At 43.6% G+C, this 15,623-nt stretch overlaps 1 protein-coding gene across 2 annotated transcripts in view; it reads right to left on the bottom strand.

Annotated features, from left to right (window-relative positions):
• The window catches only part of tnxbb (tenascin XBb), a 39,220-nt gene that overhangs the window by 4,547 nt on the left and 19,050 nt on the right, over nt 1–15,623 (bottom strand). The window contains exons 6-15 of one of the 2 annotated variants that reach the window (XM_081376654.1): nt 14,099–14,248; nt 13,216–13,491; nt 9,729–11,945; nt 7,424–7,546; nt 6,271–6,414; nt 5,334–5,453; nt 5,052–5,198; nt 3,300–3,439; nt 3,067–3,190; nt 990–1,141 (exon numbers count right to left, since the gene is read on the bottom strand). In XM_081376654.1, the coding sequence (XP_081232780.1) occupies nt 990–1,141; nt 3,067–3,190; nt 3,300–3,439; nt 5,052–5,198; nt 5,334–5,453; nt 6,271–6,414; nt 7,424–7,546; nt 9,729–11,945; nt 13,216–13,491; nt 14,099–14,248 (3,593 nt within the window). The remainder of the gene's footprint in view (nt 1–989; nt 1,142–3,066; nt 3,191–3,299; nt 3,440–5,051; nt 5,199–5,333; nt 5,454–6,270; nt 6,415–7,423; nt 7,547–9,728; nt 11,946–13,215; nt 13,492–14,098; nt 14,249–15,623) is intronic. The other variant, XM_081376655.1, reaches the window with a different exon arrangement.

The raw sequence follows: 15,623 nt of genomic DNA, 5'->3' as shown, positions 1-15,623 counted from the left end.
GTGTGTGTGTGTGTGTCTGTCTGTGTGTTATCTCAGAATAAACCCCAGGTGTGTGTCTGTGTGTGTGTGTGTGTGTGTGTGTGTGTGTGTGTGTGTTATCTCAGAATAAACCCCAGGTGTGTGTCTGTGTGTGTGTGTGTGTGTGTGTGTGTGTGTGTTATCTCAGAATAAACCCCAGGTGTGTGTCTGTGTGTGTGTGTGTGTGTGTGTTATCTCAGAATAAACCCCAGGTGTGTGTCTGTGTGTGTGTGTGTGTGTGTGTGTGTGTGTGTGTGTGTGTGTGTGTGTGTTATCTCAGAATAAACCCCAGGTGTGTGTCTGTGTGTGTGTGTGTGTGTGTGTGTGTGTGTGTGTGTGTTATCTCAGAATAAACCCCAGGTGTGTGTCTGTGTGTGTGTGTGTGTGTGTGTGTGTGTGTGTGTTATCTCAGAATAAACCCCAGGTGTGTGTCTGTGTGTGTGTGTGTGTGTGTGTGTGTGTGTGTTATCTCAGAATAAACCCCAGGTGTGTGTCTGTGTGTGTGTGTGTGTGTGTGTGTGTGTGTTATCTCAGAATAAACCCCAGGTGTGTGTCTGTGTGTGTGTGTGTGTGTGTGTGTGTGTGTTATCTCAGAATAAACCCCAGGTGTGTGTCTGTGTGTGTGTGTGTGTGTGTGTGTGTGTTATCTCAGAATAAACCCCAGGTGTGTGTCTGTGTGTGTGTGTGTGTGTGTGTGTGTGTGTGTGTGTGTGTTATCTCAGAATAAACCCCTTCAGGCTGATAAAGAACTGCTCCTGATCACCTGATCTGGTTTATTCTGAGATAACAACCGACTGGATGTACGTTATCTCTTACTTAAAACTGAGCGAGAGTCATTGAGTCGTCCGTCCAGTCAAACACTGCCGAGAAAGTGTGTGAAAAGATGGATTATTCTTCATAAGTATTGTCCTCGCTCCGGATAACCGGATCCGCGAGTGAGCCGCTATAGAGTCGCGAGATGAGCCTCGTACCGTCCAGCCGCCTCCGTCCGTCTCCATGTCACAGTAAACCATCAGAGGCTTTCCCCCCCGGCCCTGCGGAAACACATCCACGATCCCCGACTCCTGCGCTCCGTTCTGCTGCTCCTGGGAACAATCAGTGGGAAACGGGAAACGGAGATTCCCTGAGGAGAACAGAGAGAGAGAGAGAGAGAGAGACCATGAAAACAGCTCAAGAACAAAGTGTGAAAATAAAGCAAATAAGACTTTTGGTGACACTTTATTGTGTCGGTCCTCCAACAGACAGAAGGATAATGAATGACCCCATCTTGACCTCACAATGATAATCAGTGACACAGTATCATTAATAAATGTTTTAAACGGGGCATATCGTGAAAATCTGAGTTTTCCCGTGTGTCAGTGCTATAAACGGTGCTTCTACCGACCCAGAAAACATGAGAAGTGAAACCCAGTAACTGTGTTCTGGAGAGCCTTTCTCTGCAAGCATGACAAAAAAGAAGCCGATCAGATTTCGCTCTCCTTCTGACGTATGAAGAGGCTCTTATAATAATATTAACGTTTTTATTGTCATATATTGTGGTTGAGCACAGACGAGCGCTGAACACTATTGACCAGAACATGTCACCGCTGTCTTATAAACACCTCAGGAACTGTGGACACTTGTGGAGAAGTGAAACATGATGATGAGATGATCAGTGTAACTCCACAACAACTACAGAAATGTCTCCACTAACATTCAGAAGCTCTTCCTGAGTCTCTCTGTAAGGCTGCACTCGCTACTGGTTATTCTGGGATTCTGGATGAGGGAGATTGGCCTGTTCTGTTATTGCTGGAGTTTCTGAAGCTCGTGTAAAGACTCCGCCCTCTTCTGGACAGAGGCGGGGCTAAAGCTCATTTGCATTTAAAGGGACACACACTAAAAGGGCCAAATTTGACAAGCTATAATAAATGATCTGGGAGTATTTTGAGCTGAAGTCGGTGGAGACGGGTGTGGAGGAGCTCTCGGCCACACACACACACACACACACACACACACACACACACACACACACACACACACACACACACACACACACTCACACACAGTACCGGTGCTGAAGTCGGTGGAGGTGGGTGTGGAGGAGCTCTCGGCCACACACACACACACACACACACACACACACACACACACACAGTACCGGTGCTGAAGTCGGTGGAGATGGGTGTGGAGGAGCTCTCGGCCACACACACACACACACACACACACACACACACACACACACAGTACCGGTGCTGAAGTCGGTGGAGGTGGGTGTGGAGGAGCTCTCGGCCACACACACACACACACACACACACACACACACACACACACACACACACTCACACACAGTACCGGTGCTGAAGTCGGTGGAGATGGGTGTGGAGGAGCTCTCGGCCACACACACACACACACACACACACACACACACACACACACACTCACACACAGTACCGGTGCTGAAGTCGGTGGAGGTGGGTGTGGAGGAGCTCTCGGCCACACACACACACACACACACACACACACACACACACACACTCACACACAGTACCGGTGCTGAAGTCGGTGGAGGTGGGTGTGGAGGAGCTCTCGGCCACACACACACACACACACACACACACACACACACACTCACACACAGTACCGGTGCTGAAGTCGGTGGAGATGGGTGTGGAGGAGCTCTCGGCCACACACACACACACACACACACACACACACACACACACACACACACACACACACACACACAGTACCGGTGCTGAAGTCGGTGGAGATGGGTGTGGAGGAGCTCTCGGCCACACACACACACACACACACACACACACACACACACACACACACACACACACACACACACACACACAGTACCGGTGCTGAAGTCGGTGGAGATGGGTGTGGAGGAGCTCTCGGCCACACACACACACACACACACACACACACACACACACACACACACACACACACACAGTACCGGTGCTGAAGTCGGTGGAGATGGGTGTGGAGGAGCTCTCGGCCACACACACACACACACACACACACACACACACACACACACACACACACACACAGTACCGGTGCTGAAGTCGGTGGAGATGGGTGTGGAGGAGCTCTCGGCCCGCAGGACAGCTGTGTATCGGGAGGACGGGATCAGCCGGCTCAGCTTCAGCTCCGTCACTGTGGGGTCGACCGTCACTTCCTGTGAAGAACACACACACACACACACACACACACACACACACACACCATCTTACCACCGCGGCATCACTCACTCATCACTCACACTAATCACACACTGGGTGTCTGACCTGGATCTCCTGGCCGTCTGTGAAGTAGCTCAGCTTGTAACCAGTGATGGCGGACACAGGTGGTTTCCATGACAACAGTGCAGTGCGAGGCGTCACCTGACTGGCCTTCAGATCACGAGGACCTTCCACTATTTTACCACCTGAAACACACAGAGGATTCAACTTCAACACAGACAGGTGCTGTTTCAATGAGAAGCGATGTTTACAACTATATCTTTATCTTTATAGTTAACGTCCTTGGAGTGAACAGGCCTTTAAAGAGCCCATATTATCCCCTTTTAGTCGTGATGTTGTTTTCAGGCTCTACTCGAACAGGTTTTCCTGCTTGAATGTTGATTATTCTCCTCATATTCTCCATTGTTGCGGCTCCTCTCTTCCTAGTCTGTCAGTAACGCTCTGTTTACTTCCTGTCTCTATGAAGCCCCTCCTTCTGAAAAGCACACTGTGCTCTGATTGGTCAGCTGGAGCAGTGTGCTGTGATTGGTCGAGCGCTTCAAGCGTGATTGGGAAATGTCCCGCCCCTTACCATAACCGCCAGTTTAACACACTACTAACTAACTCAACCAGGCCCCGCCCCTTTATTCTGCGTATGAATTATTATAATGAGGAATATTGTGACGTGTTCGTTCCCGGAAGAAACTCAGAAACTCGTTTCAGGAGTTCAGAAACACTGACACTGATGTAGAGAAGAACTGGAGCTTCTTCAAACAGCAACAGTAAAGAAAGTTGAACAGCAGAATTGGTCCTCTTTAAAGTGATTCTCTACAGCTGTGCGATCTTGAGCAGAACTGATGTTGGACTCCCAGGGATAATCATTACTCGCATTTCCTCAGGGCCAACGGCCAGGGTTTATCGGCCGAATACCTTGGTCCAAAGCGGGCCGGATCGGGCTTGAGGAACGGTTAGGAACAGAGGAGGAGTTGTCCTGAGTCTGGAGAGACGCTACGGATGAGTCCATATACCAGCGAACATCATCATTAAAGACTTTAACATCATCTGAGCTTTCAGACAGCAGCGAGTGTTTGAAATAACTTCTCTTTGTGATCTGATGTGGATTCTGAACACCGTATAAGGCAGAAATATTTATATGAAATGCGATAGACTATGTGCACTAACCATTACTATAGTAAACATGGTAAATACGACCGCTTGAAGAGATCAGACAAATCACACAGGCGATCACGATCATGCTTTTATTTGATCTGTCAGTGCGCCTCGTCTCTTCATACCGACTGTCTGATATCCATTCTCGACTGAATAAGTGTGTCCTCTTTATTTTGTGAAATAATGGTAAACCACTTTATTTCAATGTGACTAATGTGCAATCTTGACACAAATTAGTTCATTATGATCAATGTGTCACTTTAAATTGTAAAACTGTGGTTAAACATCGATGCTTGGGTTTTAAATCTTTAAGTAAACAACAAAAATGCCAACAAACGGCCGCTTCTATCATGTTCGTTTTGCGATCTCACTAGTTTCCAGATTTCTTTCTTCTCATAGTTTTCTGCTAAAATTTCCCTTTGCTGGTGAAATGATTTGTGTGTTGTTGTTCCAGAGAGAGGTGTGTTGCGGTGTGTTGCGGTGTGGAGCTTCAGGTCCGACAGCACAGTGTGTTTTGGGCTCGCTGCTCCAGTCTCGAGGCTATCAGCCCCGCCCGCCCGTTTAAAGCCCTGCTCGCACTGGCCCGACAGTGGAAACGTGGCTACTGAGGACAGTATCTCTGACCTCTGACCTGTGGTGACCTCTGACCTGTGGTGCTGAAGCTTGCGGTGGCTCTGGAGCTGCTCAGATCTCTCAGTCGGCTCTGGATGCTCACGCTGTACCGGGTCGAGGATCTCAGCGCCTGCAGCTGCTCTTCTGCTGCGTTTCCGGACACTTCCATGGTTATTTCAGGGGCTGATGGAGGGAAACACAGGAGGGTCATCTTTCAGCATCGATGAAAAGTGTGTCTTTCTCTTCTGACAAACTATGAACCACATTTTAGTATAATTTAGAGGGTTTATGCCGAGACAGTGCAGATCTACAGCATACCTGCGTCTGAGCTGTACACGATGATGTAACGGTCGACGGTCGCCAGGGCGGGTCTCCATAGCAACAGCGCTTTACTGTCGGTGACGTTTATGACCCGCAGGTCTGTTGGAGGATCAGGCACTGAGGGAAAAGTTGAACAGTCGTTTAGTAGATGCTTTTGACCTAGCATACACACAACACATTACAGACTTCTATAATTCAGTGTTAGGCTGCATAGATCAGGTCAGCCGGAACCCGGAAACACTCCCCAAAAATCCTGATGTACTCGTTACATCATAAGAAGGATGGCGTCTGCGCTAATATTAGTCTCTCTGTTTATCCGACGTCTGCGTTTTCACAGGTTTGCAGTTTTGAGGTTTGCGCAGAGATAGCGGATAATCGTTTGCACCTTCGAACCTCATTCAGGGAGAGCGTTCTCGAGACACCAGGCACTGTTGTGTGCGGATGAGCGGCCGGAGCGCGTTAAGGGTTTTCTGTTAGAACGGTGTCGTGTTAGCGCCCCCTAACAGATTGTTTAGGCTTTACAGCAGATCTAGAATAAAGTTATTGTTCAGCTAAAGTTAGTTTTGATGATTCACTTCCGTTGCAAAGATCATTAGTTATTTAATGATCTTTGCAATGGAAGTGAATCATCAAAACTAACTTTAGCTGAACAATAACTTTATTCTAGATCTGCTGTAAAGCCTAAACAATCTGTTACGGTAATTTCCTATGATCTCTGTAAAACTGCTTTGAAATAATCCATATTGTTAAAAGCGCTATATAAATGAAGGAGACTTGACTTGACTTTTAATCCAAATTTGTTTCTAGTTATTTTTATACTGTACAACATTTCAACCCACCAAATTAGTTTAGTTGCTGCCTTACATGGACTTGAAAACCTTTCTTTGATCAGTCTCAGCTCCCTGTGTGAGTGTTTGTGTAATGAGAGACTCACGGGTGGTCACAGTGTCTGTGATGGAGTCGCTCTCGTCTTGTCCGAGCACCGACGTCACGCTGACCTCGTAGGAGGAGCCGGGAGACACCGGAGTGAGATCCAGACGGAGCGTCTCTGAGTCCACGCTGACCGAGACCGGCTCACCTGCCGTCACACACACACACACACACACACACACACACACACACACACACACACACACACACACACACACACACACACAAACACACACACACACACACGCACACACACGCACACACACACACACACACACACACACACACACACACACACACATCTGACCATGAACAGGGAACTAATTACAGCCTCACATTTCTGTCAGCAGGGTTAGTAACAGCAGGTGCTTAAAGTCCCCCTGAAATCAAAAGAGATAATTCATATTTTTATGGAATGTGTATATCAGTTATCAGAATATATATCAGAATAACTTCCCCTTCTCTGATGAAGAGGGCGGGGCAACCTGTCACTCACATGAGATCCACCAATAGCAAACCACAACCATCCAATCAATTCCACACGGACAAAATCAAGCCCCGCCCACATTTGTTCTTGTTCCAGAAGCGCTTCACTCGGATATATATGGAAGCTTGTTTCTGCCACAGAATAAAACATTTTAAAACATAATTGTGACTTTTTATCTTACAATTGCGAGTTTACATCTCGCAATTCTGACTCTATTTCTCAGAATTGCGACATATAAAGATGCATGTGCATGTTATAAAGCCAGAATTGCGTGACATAAACTCACAATTCTTACTTTATAACTCGCAATTGCGACTTTATATCACGCAATTCTGATAAAGTCAGAATTGCAAGATGTAAACTTGCAATTGTGAGATAAAACGTCGCAATTACCTTTTTTATTTTTTATTCTGTGGTGGAAACAAGCTTCCATTGATATACGGCACAACAGGAAAGAAAAAAGCTGCCGCAATTTGCCTTTCATGCTCAACATTTCATGAAACGTTAATCACCAAGCTCAGGGGGTCAAAATCAATATTATATGAGTTTTACAGTCTCACAATTTATTCAACCCAAAATCATTCAGTAATAGGACTGTGGGACACAAGCTGGCAGCGAATGAATGCGACGTGTGTTTCTAATGCTCTTTTGAAACTGATGTTTGCGTTACCTTCTTGTACGTGAGTGTGTGTGATCTTGAATCCGGACACCTTGCTCTTGGGTTTGGCCCAGGACACGGTGAAAGAGCTGTCGGTCACATCGCTGAAGACCAGATCAGACGGAGGCTCCGGGCCTGAACGAACATTAAAAACAGGTCAGGAGGAGAAAGAGACAGATACGGAAAGAAAGAGAAGAAGTTCCCAATAGAGAGTCCTCACAAAAAAGGTCAAGGATAAGGGAGAACAACAAATAAACCAGAGAGATTTAAAGGGAAGAAATGTGAGGTAAAAGATGTAAGGAAGAAAACAAAACCAGAATAAAACATTAAGCAGTACTTGTTTACTTGCATTCACAACTCTCTGGTCTCTGTGAAAACCCTCACATAAGTCTGCGGGTTATTTCAGGGACAACATGAGTGTATATATGTGCAGTCGAAACATATATACAGTATATAGGCCAAGGCCTATACAGAGTCCACAGAAACCTGGCTGTTAATGACGGACACGAGATCCTGCACAGAAAACACAAGCATGATATTATGATGCTGCTCATTTCAACCTGGAGAGGAGAAGAAAAATGCAAAGACGAAATGAGTGAGGAAGTAAAGGTGAACAGCCGTCAAGTCATTTCATTAAAAGAAGCACAGTTTGTGTTGTGTTGGCCAACATGGAGCAGGTTACGTGAGACGAGACCGAGACTGATGACCACGGCCTTACCCTGATGAAGAACACATGAAGCTCTGACTGAATCTCAGCCTGGATGAGAGAAGATCGGAGCTAATCAATATGTGCTTGTTATTAGATTACCGTCTGCAGAAAATCATTTTGGCTGATCCCTAATCCCTTGTAAAGATGAACAAAGCCATATTTACAGTGATGAATTTTCAAGGTTTAAAAGCAGAAATGTGAAGCTTGCGTTTTTGTTACACCATCAAATAAAGAATTATGTTTGAGAGAACTGACAATCCTGGAAGATGAACTGAACAAAATTATAATAAAAATAAGAATAAAAATAGCATCCTTATGTGTGGATTTAGCTCAGATCTAATGGAATCGTCATGCAAGCTGTTTATATTGATTTTACACTGTTATTTCACACACAACATGTGATTAATTCAGTTTGATTTGTCTTCATTTTTACAAACAGAAGGACAAGCTGAAATTATTTGGGTAATCATTAGCATAATGCTGTTTTTAACCCAGAGTATGAACTAAATACATTGTTGCATTAATCAGTAGTAGCTCTCATATCCGAAATAAAGATCAATTAAAAAAATGTCATGTTAAATTAATTCAACTTAGCACTGATACACTACGGCCGTAATAGTTAAAGTGTATTTGTATAATCTAATGTTAATGTTAGTTATGAACAGTTAGTTATTACCAAATGAATGAGACAATGTTAAGGTGAAACTACTGAACAACTCTTTTTTGTTCTGTTGATATTCAAGACACACATTTGCCTGACGAGACAGTGTGTGGACGGACATACACATTACATAATAGACTTCATTATTTAGCATGCTTGCTTCTTAACTCTTTCCCTGCCAGAATTTTTATTTAAAATAATTTGCCAGTCAGTGCGGCTTTTTCATCATTTCATGGCCCCAGAATATTTTGTTGTATGAATATCTGAACAGAGCCTGTGCTTTAAAAAAAACCCCACATTCTTTTTATCAACACTTGAATGTGGGAAATAAAAAAAGTAAAATTTTTAACAAAAACATTGTCAAAGTCTTCGCCCCGGATGGGATTCAGAACGATGATCGAACACAGATGGAGTCGGTCGAGTCCATCAACACCTCAAAGCTTCAGTCGTCAACTCTTCCTGGCTCAACATTTTATTCAGTAACATTACGCAGTTTTAGATTTATAGCTGGTTAATGTTTGATGATTGTGTTATTTTACAAGTGTGTCAGCAACATGTGTTTTGATCCAGAGATTCTGTTCTCTTTCAGAAGATGTGTGATAGCGCCCCCTACCGTATAACAGTGAGAACACGGATAGCCAGAAGATTCTGTCGATGGCAGGGAAAGAGTTAATGTGCTCAGTCTGTCCACACACACTGTCCACAAAAGACCAAATGCACAGGGTTAGCACTGAGAACAAAGTGTTATACTCACACATTTATTAACATTTACACACTGCATGAATTTTAATCAAATCTTTGCTTTGATTAAAAGCTCCTGATGGCCAAGAGTGTACGGGACACGTAACAGCATGGAAAGCAACAGTGCTAAGCAGTAAAACTGAAGATATCCACTCACAGCATTTACAGATTAAGGTTTAGCAGTGTTGGCTTCTGGTTTAGTGTACCTGTATGAATGATGAGGTTGTGAGTTTTGGAGCGAAACGTGGGTCCCTTCCCAAAGATGGACACAGAGTACCGGGTCCGCGGGCTGAGATTGGTCATGTGGTGTGAGCGGGCCGATCCCGGGAGAACCGTGGTCATGTTTCCTACACTCTTCTTCATCTCTGCACTCGGTACATTGGGAACGGGTTCATGAACTGCAGCTTTTCCTTTGCTCAAACTATTTCTCTTGGCTGCTGGCATCCCATCATCAACTTCTTCCTCGCCGTTTCTTTCATCAGCCTCTTCGTCTTTTTCCATCTCATCCTTTTCTTTGTTTTCTGGTCCGAGCTCAGTTTGAGTGATTATGAAGTGTTTGAACTTTTCCTTGGGAGCATCCCATGTCAGATCAACCCCTGTGGATGAGGCGTTGTTGACCCGCACATGCTCAACGGATCCGTCTGATTCGCTCAACACATATTCCTGAGTCTCATTATCCGTTTCCATTAGATGGTCTGTGGAAAAAGAGCTATCAGATTTTCCTTTTCCATATGGACTGATGTTTGGGCCCACTTGAGTGGTACCACTGTGTTTTATTTGGGAATGTGTGCCAGCGGCCCCATTGGTCCTGTTGATTCCTGCATTTGGTCTAATCCTAACACTAGTGTTATTCTCAATAGCCGAGGTTAAGGCAGGTTTCACAGGTCTGACTGGACTGAATTGGCTGATGGTCCTGTTGTTCCTCATAATGGGTTTTGAAGGAAAAGCTCGTCTCATGGGTCCTCGGGAAGGGTGTTGAGGCGGCTCTAGAACGGGCCTCGTACGGTTCTGAAAAGAATTGACATTGGGCCGACGAGGAAGGGAACCCCTAAAAGGCGTCCGACGAAACGGCATCACATTTGAGGATTCAATGCCTGTGTTTTTTATTGCAGAGTCTTGTTTCGAGAGGACTTTGACTGGTAATGGAGTTGTGTTCGGGAGTTCAGGAGATTCCTGGATTTCTCTCGTGGCTGGAAATCTTGAATTTGACACTTTTGTCTCTGCAAGGGCTTCTTTTGGAGAACCGGAGGCAATTGAACTAGGCCAAGATGGGCGCTTCTCTTTTTGCGCCCCTAAAGATGACGAAGAGTACGTCGACCTGAAAAGTGTGTGTTTTGGCCTAGTTGGCGGTCTGGGAATGGACAGTGAGGATGCCTGGATAGTGTTTCTTCTCGCTGCTCGTTCTGCTGTCGGCTGGGTTCTCGCTGTATGTGGATTCCCTGTCTCAGGTCGAGCTGATGTGGAGACGTGAGGAGATGTGCTGGTGAAGGACAGTGTCATCTCAGGACGTCTCGTTGAATAGGGAGTTGCAGTTGCATTATTTTCATCCACCTGTTCATCAACTTCCACTTCTCCTTCTTGCTCCTTCACACTCCTCCTGGCCTCAGATGTCTCCGCTTTAGGTTTAGTCTCGTCCATGTCATTGACTGTAGACTCACCCGTCAGAAGTTTGTGTAAGAGCTCGTTTCCGTTTACATGGCCAACTATAACGCTCAGGTTTTTCGACAGCACATTGCCATCGGACATGTTCCCATGTATCCTCCTGTACCCGACCAGAACCTTCCGGACACATTTTGTCCCATTGACATAGGCTGTCAGGTTTCTTTCTGTTGTGATTGTTGGCTCTTCGGTTGTGAAAGGTAGTGGGGTGGATGTGAGTTTGTGAACGCTGGATCTCGGGGTCTCGACAGATTCCATTCTAAACATGGTTTCGATGTTTCCCTTCTGAGATCTTGTCTCTTTCATTGCCAGTTCCAATGGTTTGCCACCAGAAACAGGATAAGCCGAGCCGACATTCGGTCTCAGTGGAAACCGTGTTATTGACCGATTTGAAGAAGGCACAACGATTCCCCCTTTCACTCCAATCTGGGAGGAATTGAAATGTTTTATTCCTGGACTATAAGGTCTTCTTGTGATTTCTGGCTGTGTGCCGGGTTTGGGAAGCATCCCATGCATTCTCACGGGCAGTGGTCTTTTCTGCCCTGGTCTAAGAAGTACGCCTGGTTTGAGTCTGCTGGTATTCCCTGTTCTTTCTGAATTTTCAACCTTTCCTTTAGTCACCTGGCCGCTCAGCGCTTGCTTTCGCAGGAAGAGTGTTGTGTTTGTGAACCTCAGTGTCTTTTCTCTGTTGTTTCCAGGCTCCACGTCTACCTGCACGTTCCCCGTCCTCATGGTCATCCTGGTTTCAGGCACTGAGACATTCCCTAAAGGCACGAATCAAGTATAAAATTTGGTTGCAAAATTAACTCTAACCGGCCCAGCTGCAAATGGAAATCCTGTTAATAGAAAGGCTGTGTTAATGCAACAGGTTAAGTCAGTTATCCAAACGATTCTGGCATTCGGTTTCCAGTAAATGCAGCATCAGGTCCACTTTTAGTCCTATAGAAAACTGGGGAGGTTTTTATTTTCTGCAAGAAAGACAAAAGGTAAAAGCTACCTGAAGAAATAGAAAATGTGGCATTGCTGGTTAGAGTGAAGGTTGTGTGTGTCGGGGGGAAACATTCTTCACAATAAAACAGAGGAGAAAATGTTCCAGTCATGCACATTTACATGAGGCGCTTCTCTTTTAAACAAAACTCTTTGCCTCGCCATAAATAAAACTCAATTCCAATAGCCTGGACATTTCCAGAGTGAGGTCACTGGTTTGTAAAGACTGACTGGTCTATACATGATCAGTGTGGGGCTCGTCTGAATTCACATCATCTGGTGGCTATAAATACGTTTCACTCTATGATGACTTTTCCTTGTACTCTCATTACCTGCAAAGGGGCCTGGATTCATATCCTGACCAAATATCAGCACTTTCATTAGTCGGTAAATACCAGCATTTGATTGTCAAACATTCCCAATTTCTGAATTGTCAGATACAACATCTGGTAAAAATATAAACACAATGCAGACATACATTAAACAGAGTATGCTCATAAGTGCCCAAGTTGTATGGCTTGCTTACGGAGTACAAATTTAATTAATTTAGAAATCATATTTGTAGGCCCGTAGCTGGACAGGTGACTAACACTAGGCTGTGTGATGTCATTGTATGTTGGTCAGTATCGCTCACAGTTTTTCCGTTGCTGTTTTCCATCTGCCAATTACTCGTTTACAAATGAAGCACTGGTTACAGGGAAAGCTAAACACCCAAATCAGATGATCAGACTTTTTTCTTTAGCTTATTTTCTTTTTGCCGAATACAACAAAATTCCTTCCATTCCATTTCAACAAAAAGACCCTCTTAAAAGGATTTCAATGTCATTTACTGGAGAAGCACAATGACTGAAGATATTAAGTCTTGTTTTCTGAAAATATTAGTTTGTGCTTAAAACAAAAAGATTTTGACCGTCCACAACTCTTTATACCTGCTCATGTTAAAGTAGCAGGTTTGAAGTCACACTGCCATGTTCCCCATCATTCTGTGAGCTGTTAATAAGAATGTATGTTCAGTTTCACGCTATAATTGATCACCCTGAGACTCACCAGGAGTGGCCTGTACGGTTGCTGGCCGGCTCCGAACACCGTCTCTCTCCGCCACTATTGAGACATCATACAAGCGTCCTGGTTGCAAGCCCTGGATCCGGGCCGAATCCCTCTCCGGCACCAGGATCATCTCCGGGAGTCTGACGGATCCTTCTGTCTGATTGGCTGCAACGGAGAGGACGTACCTGTCTATCTCCCCCTGCGCCTTCTCCCATTGGACAACCACTGATGTGGTACTTGTCTTCACAACGTGCAAGTCTTTCGGCCCGGAGATCACTGTCCACAAATGAATGAACCACTAGTTAAAAACCTGCTAAAAAGGCTGGGTTTCACTTTATTTTGATGGTCAATTTAACAGATTCTGTTGTCTATAAGTAACATTGCACCTACATGTCTACTAGCTCTCATTACAGCATTAGTATACATTATTATTATAATTAAGCATTTTATTTATAGGCGCCTCTCTTGACACTCAAGGTCACCATACATCATCAACAAGACAATAACAATATTTAAGTAAAAACTTAATGAAATGAAATACAATACAATTAAAAAAGACAATGCAGTTGTGGTCAGAGGGAGTAAGCTATTCTAAACAGAAGGGTTTTGATTTGGATTTAAAATGTGAGAGGGAATCAGTATTGTATGATCATACAAGTGTGTACAACTACAGACATGTACTTGCAAAGTTACTTATAGTCAGTAGAATGTCTGTTGTAGGAGCAGCACAATAAAGAGTTAGCAGATAGTAAGCAGTCTACTAATACTCTAATGCATGTAGTTGCAAAGTTACTTATAGTTAGTAGAATGTCTAAAGTGGGCCATCAAAATAAAGTGTCACCAAAGGCTGTTGCTCCATACGGTTGTGTTTGCATAGACTCACATGTGGTGAACTGTGTTGTGCTCTCGGTTCCCATCATGCCATCCTTCTCTCCAGTGAGACTGACCATATACTCCTGACCAGCGGCCAGTCCAACCTGAGTGAATGTGTTCAGTCTTCCGCTGATCCGGGAGATTATTTTCTGATCCGTTTCTTTCTGTGGAGAGAGAGAGTTACTTGAGAATCAGGGCTTCCACATGAATGGGCCAAAACAAGCTGCAAAATATTAATTGCCTTTATACTGATATTTGCAGTATGTTGTGTTCCTTATTTAAGGTGAATATACTAATATTCAGCTTGTTGTTCATTTACCGCTGTGATACAAAACACCTATAGAGTGACTTCATTTATATTCTGTTTCAACACAAACATGAGAATTTGTAAGTATTGTATGAGTTGTCCTCAGTGTTTCTGTCTTGTTTTGCAGCACAAATATCCTAACGTTCTTAAATCAATAGACATTTACTGGAGAAGCAACATGACTGAAGATATTAAGTCTTGTTTTCTGAAAAATATCATGAAAATGAAGTGAGTTTGTGCTTAAAACAAGAACAAATATCTGTCAGTGGAGTCAGAAAAATAATCTAGTTTTCCCTGTTTTCCCTGACTGAATGAAGATATTTGTTCTTGTTTTAAGCACAAAATCATTTTCTTGATTCATATTACTATCTTAATATCTTCAATGATTTTGCTTCTCCAGTAAATGTATCTTGATTTAAGAATGTTTAGATTTTTGTGCTGAAAAACAAGACAGAAACACTGAGGAAAAATATATATACTGTATATATATATATATATATATATATATATATATATATATATATATATATATATATATATATATATATATATATATATATATATATATTTGCAGTGTATGAACAATGACAGTTTTTTCCACCATAAATAATGATTCTGTCAGTAATTGACTCAATCCCGTCTCAGAAAGTCACGGCTTAAGAAAGTAAAGAGTTTTCCTGTGGTAATTCCTGCTTGATGACGGAGTTCCTGAGTTACATTTCAGTAATACATTCATTAGCTAAAGGCAGCCAATATTTACAGATTATTAAGGCTAGAGTAATATTTAGCTCATATATTGGCAGAGCCTCTCTCCAGCTCTTTATTAGCCCTGAATTCAGTTTCAGTCCTCATTGCCAGTTCGCTGGTGTTCTCCAGTCTTATTTCTTATAATAACCATAATTGGGTCCAGCTGAGATCCGGTGTGTCTACATCTTATCTAAAGACACTGAGCAGGTTATTATAGTGTTGGTTATTATAGCCTGTGCTGGTTATTATAGACTGTGTTGGTTATTATAGCCTGTGTTGGTTATTATAGCCTGTGTTGTTTATTATAGCCTGTGCTGGTTATTATAGCCTGTGTTGTTTATTATAGACTGTGTTGGTTATTATAGCCTGTGTTGTTTATTATAGCCTGTGTTGTTTATTATAGCCTGTGTTGGTTATTATAGACTGTGTTGTTTATTATAGCCTGTGTTGGTTATTATAGCCTGTGCTGGTTATTATAGCC

The sequence above is a fragment of the Scardinius erythrophthalmus genome (genome assembly GCF_964197995.2).
Source record: "Scardinius erythrophthalmus genome assembly, chromosome: 10".
Lineage (NCBI taxonomy): Eukaryota > Metazoa > Chordata > Actinopteri > Cypriniformes > Leuciscidae > Scardinius > Scardinius erythrophthalmus.
Note: the sequence above shows the minus strand (reverse complement) of the source record. Positions and strands in the feature narration are given on the sequence as shown.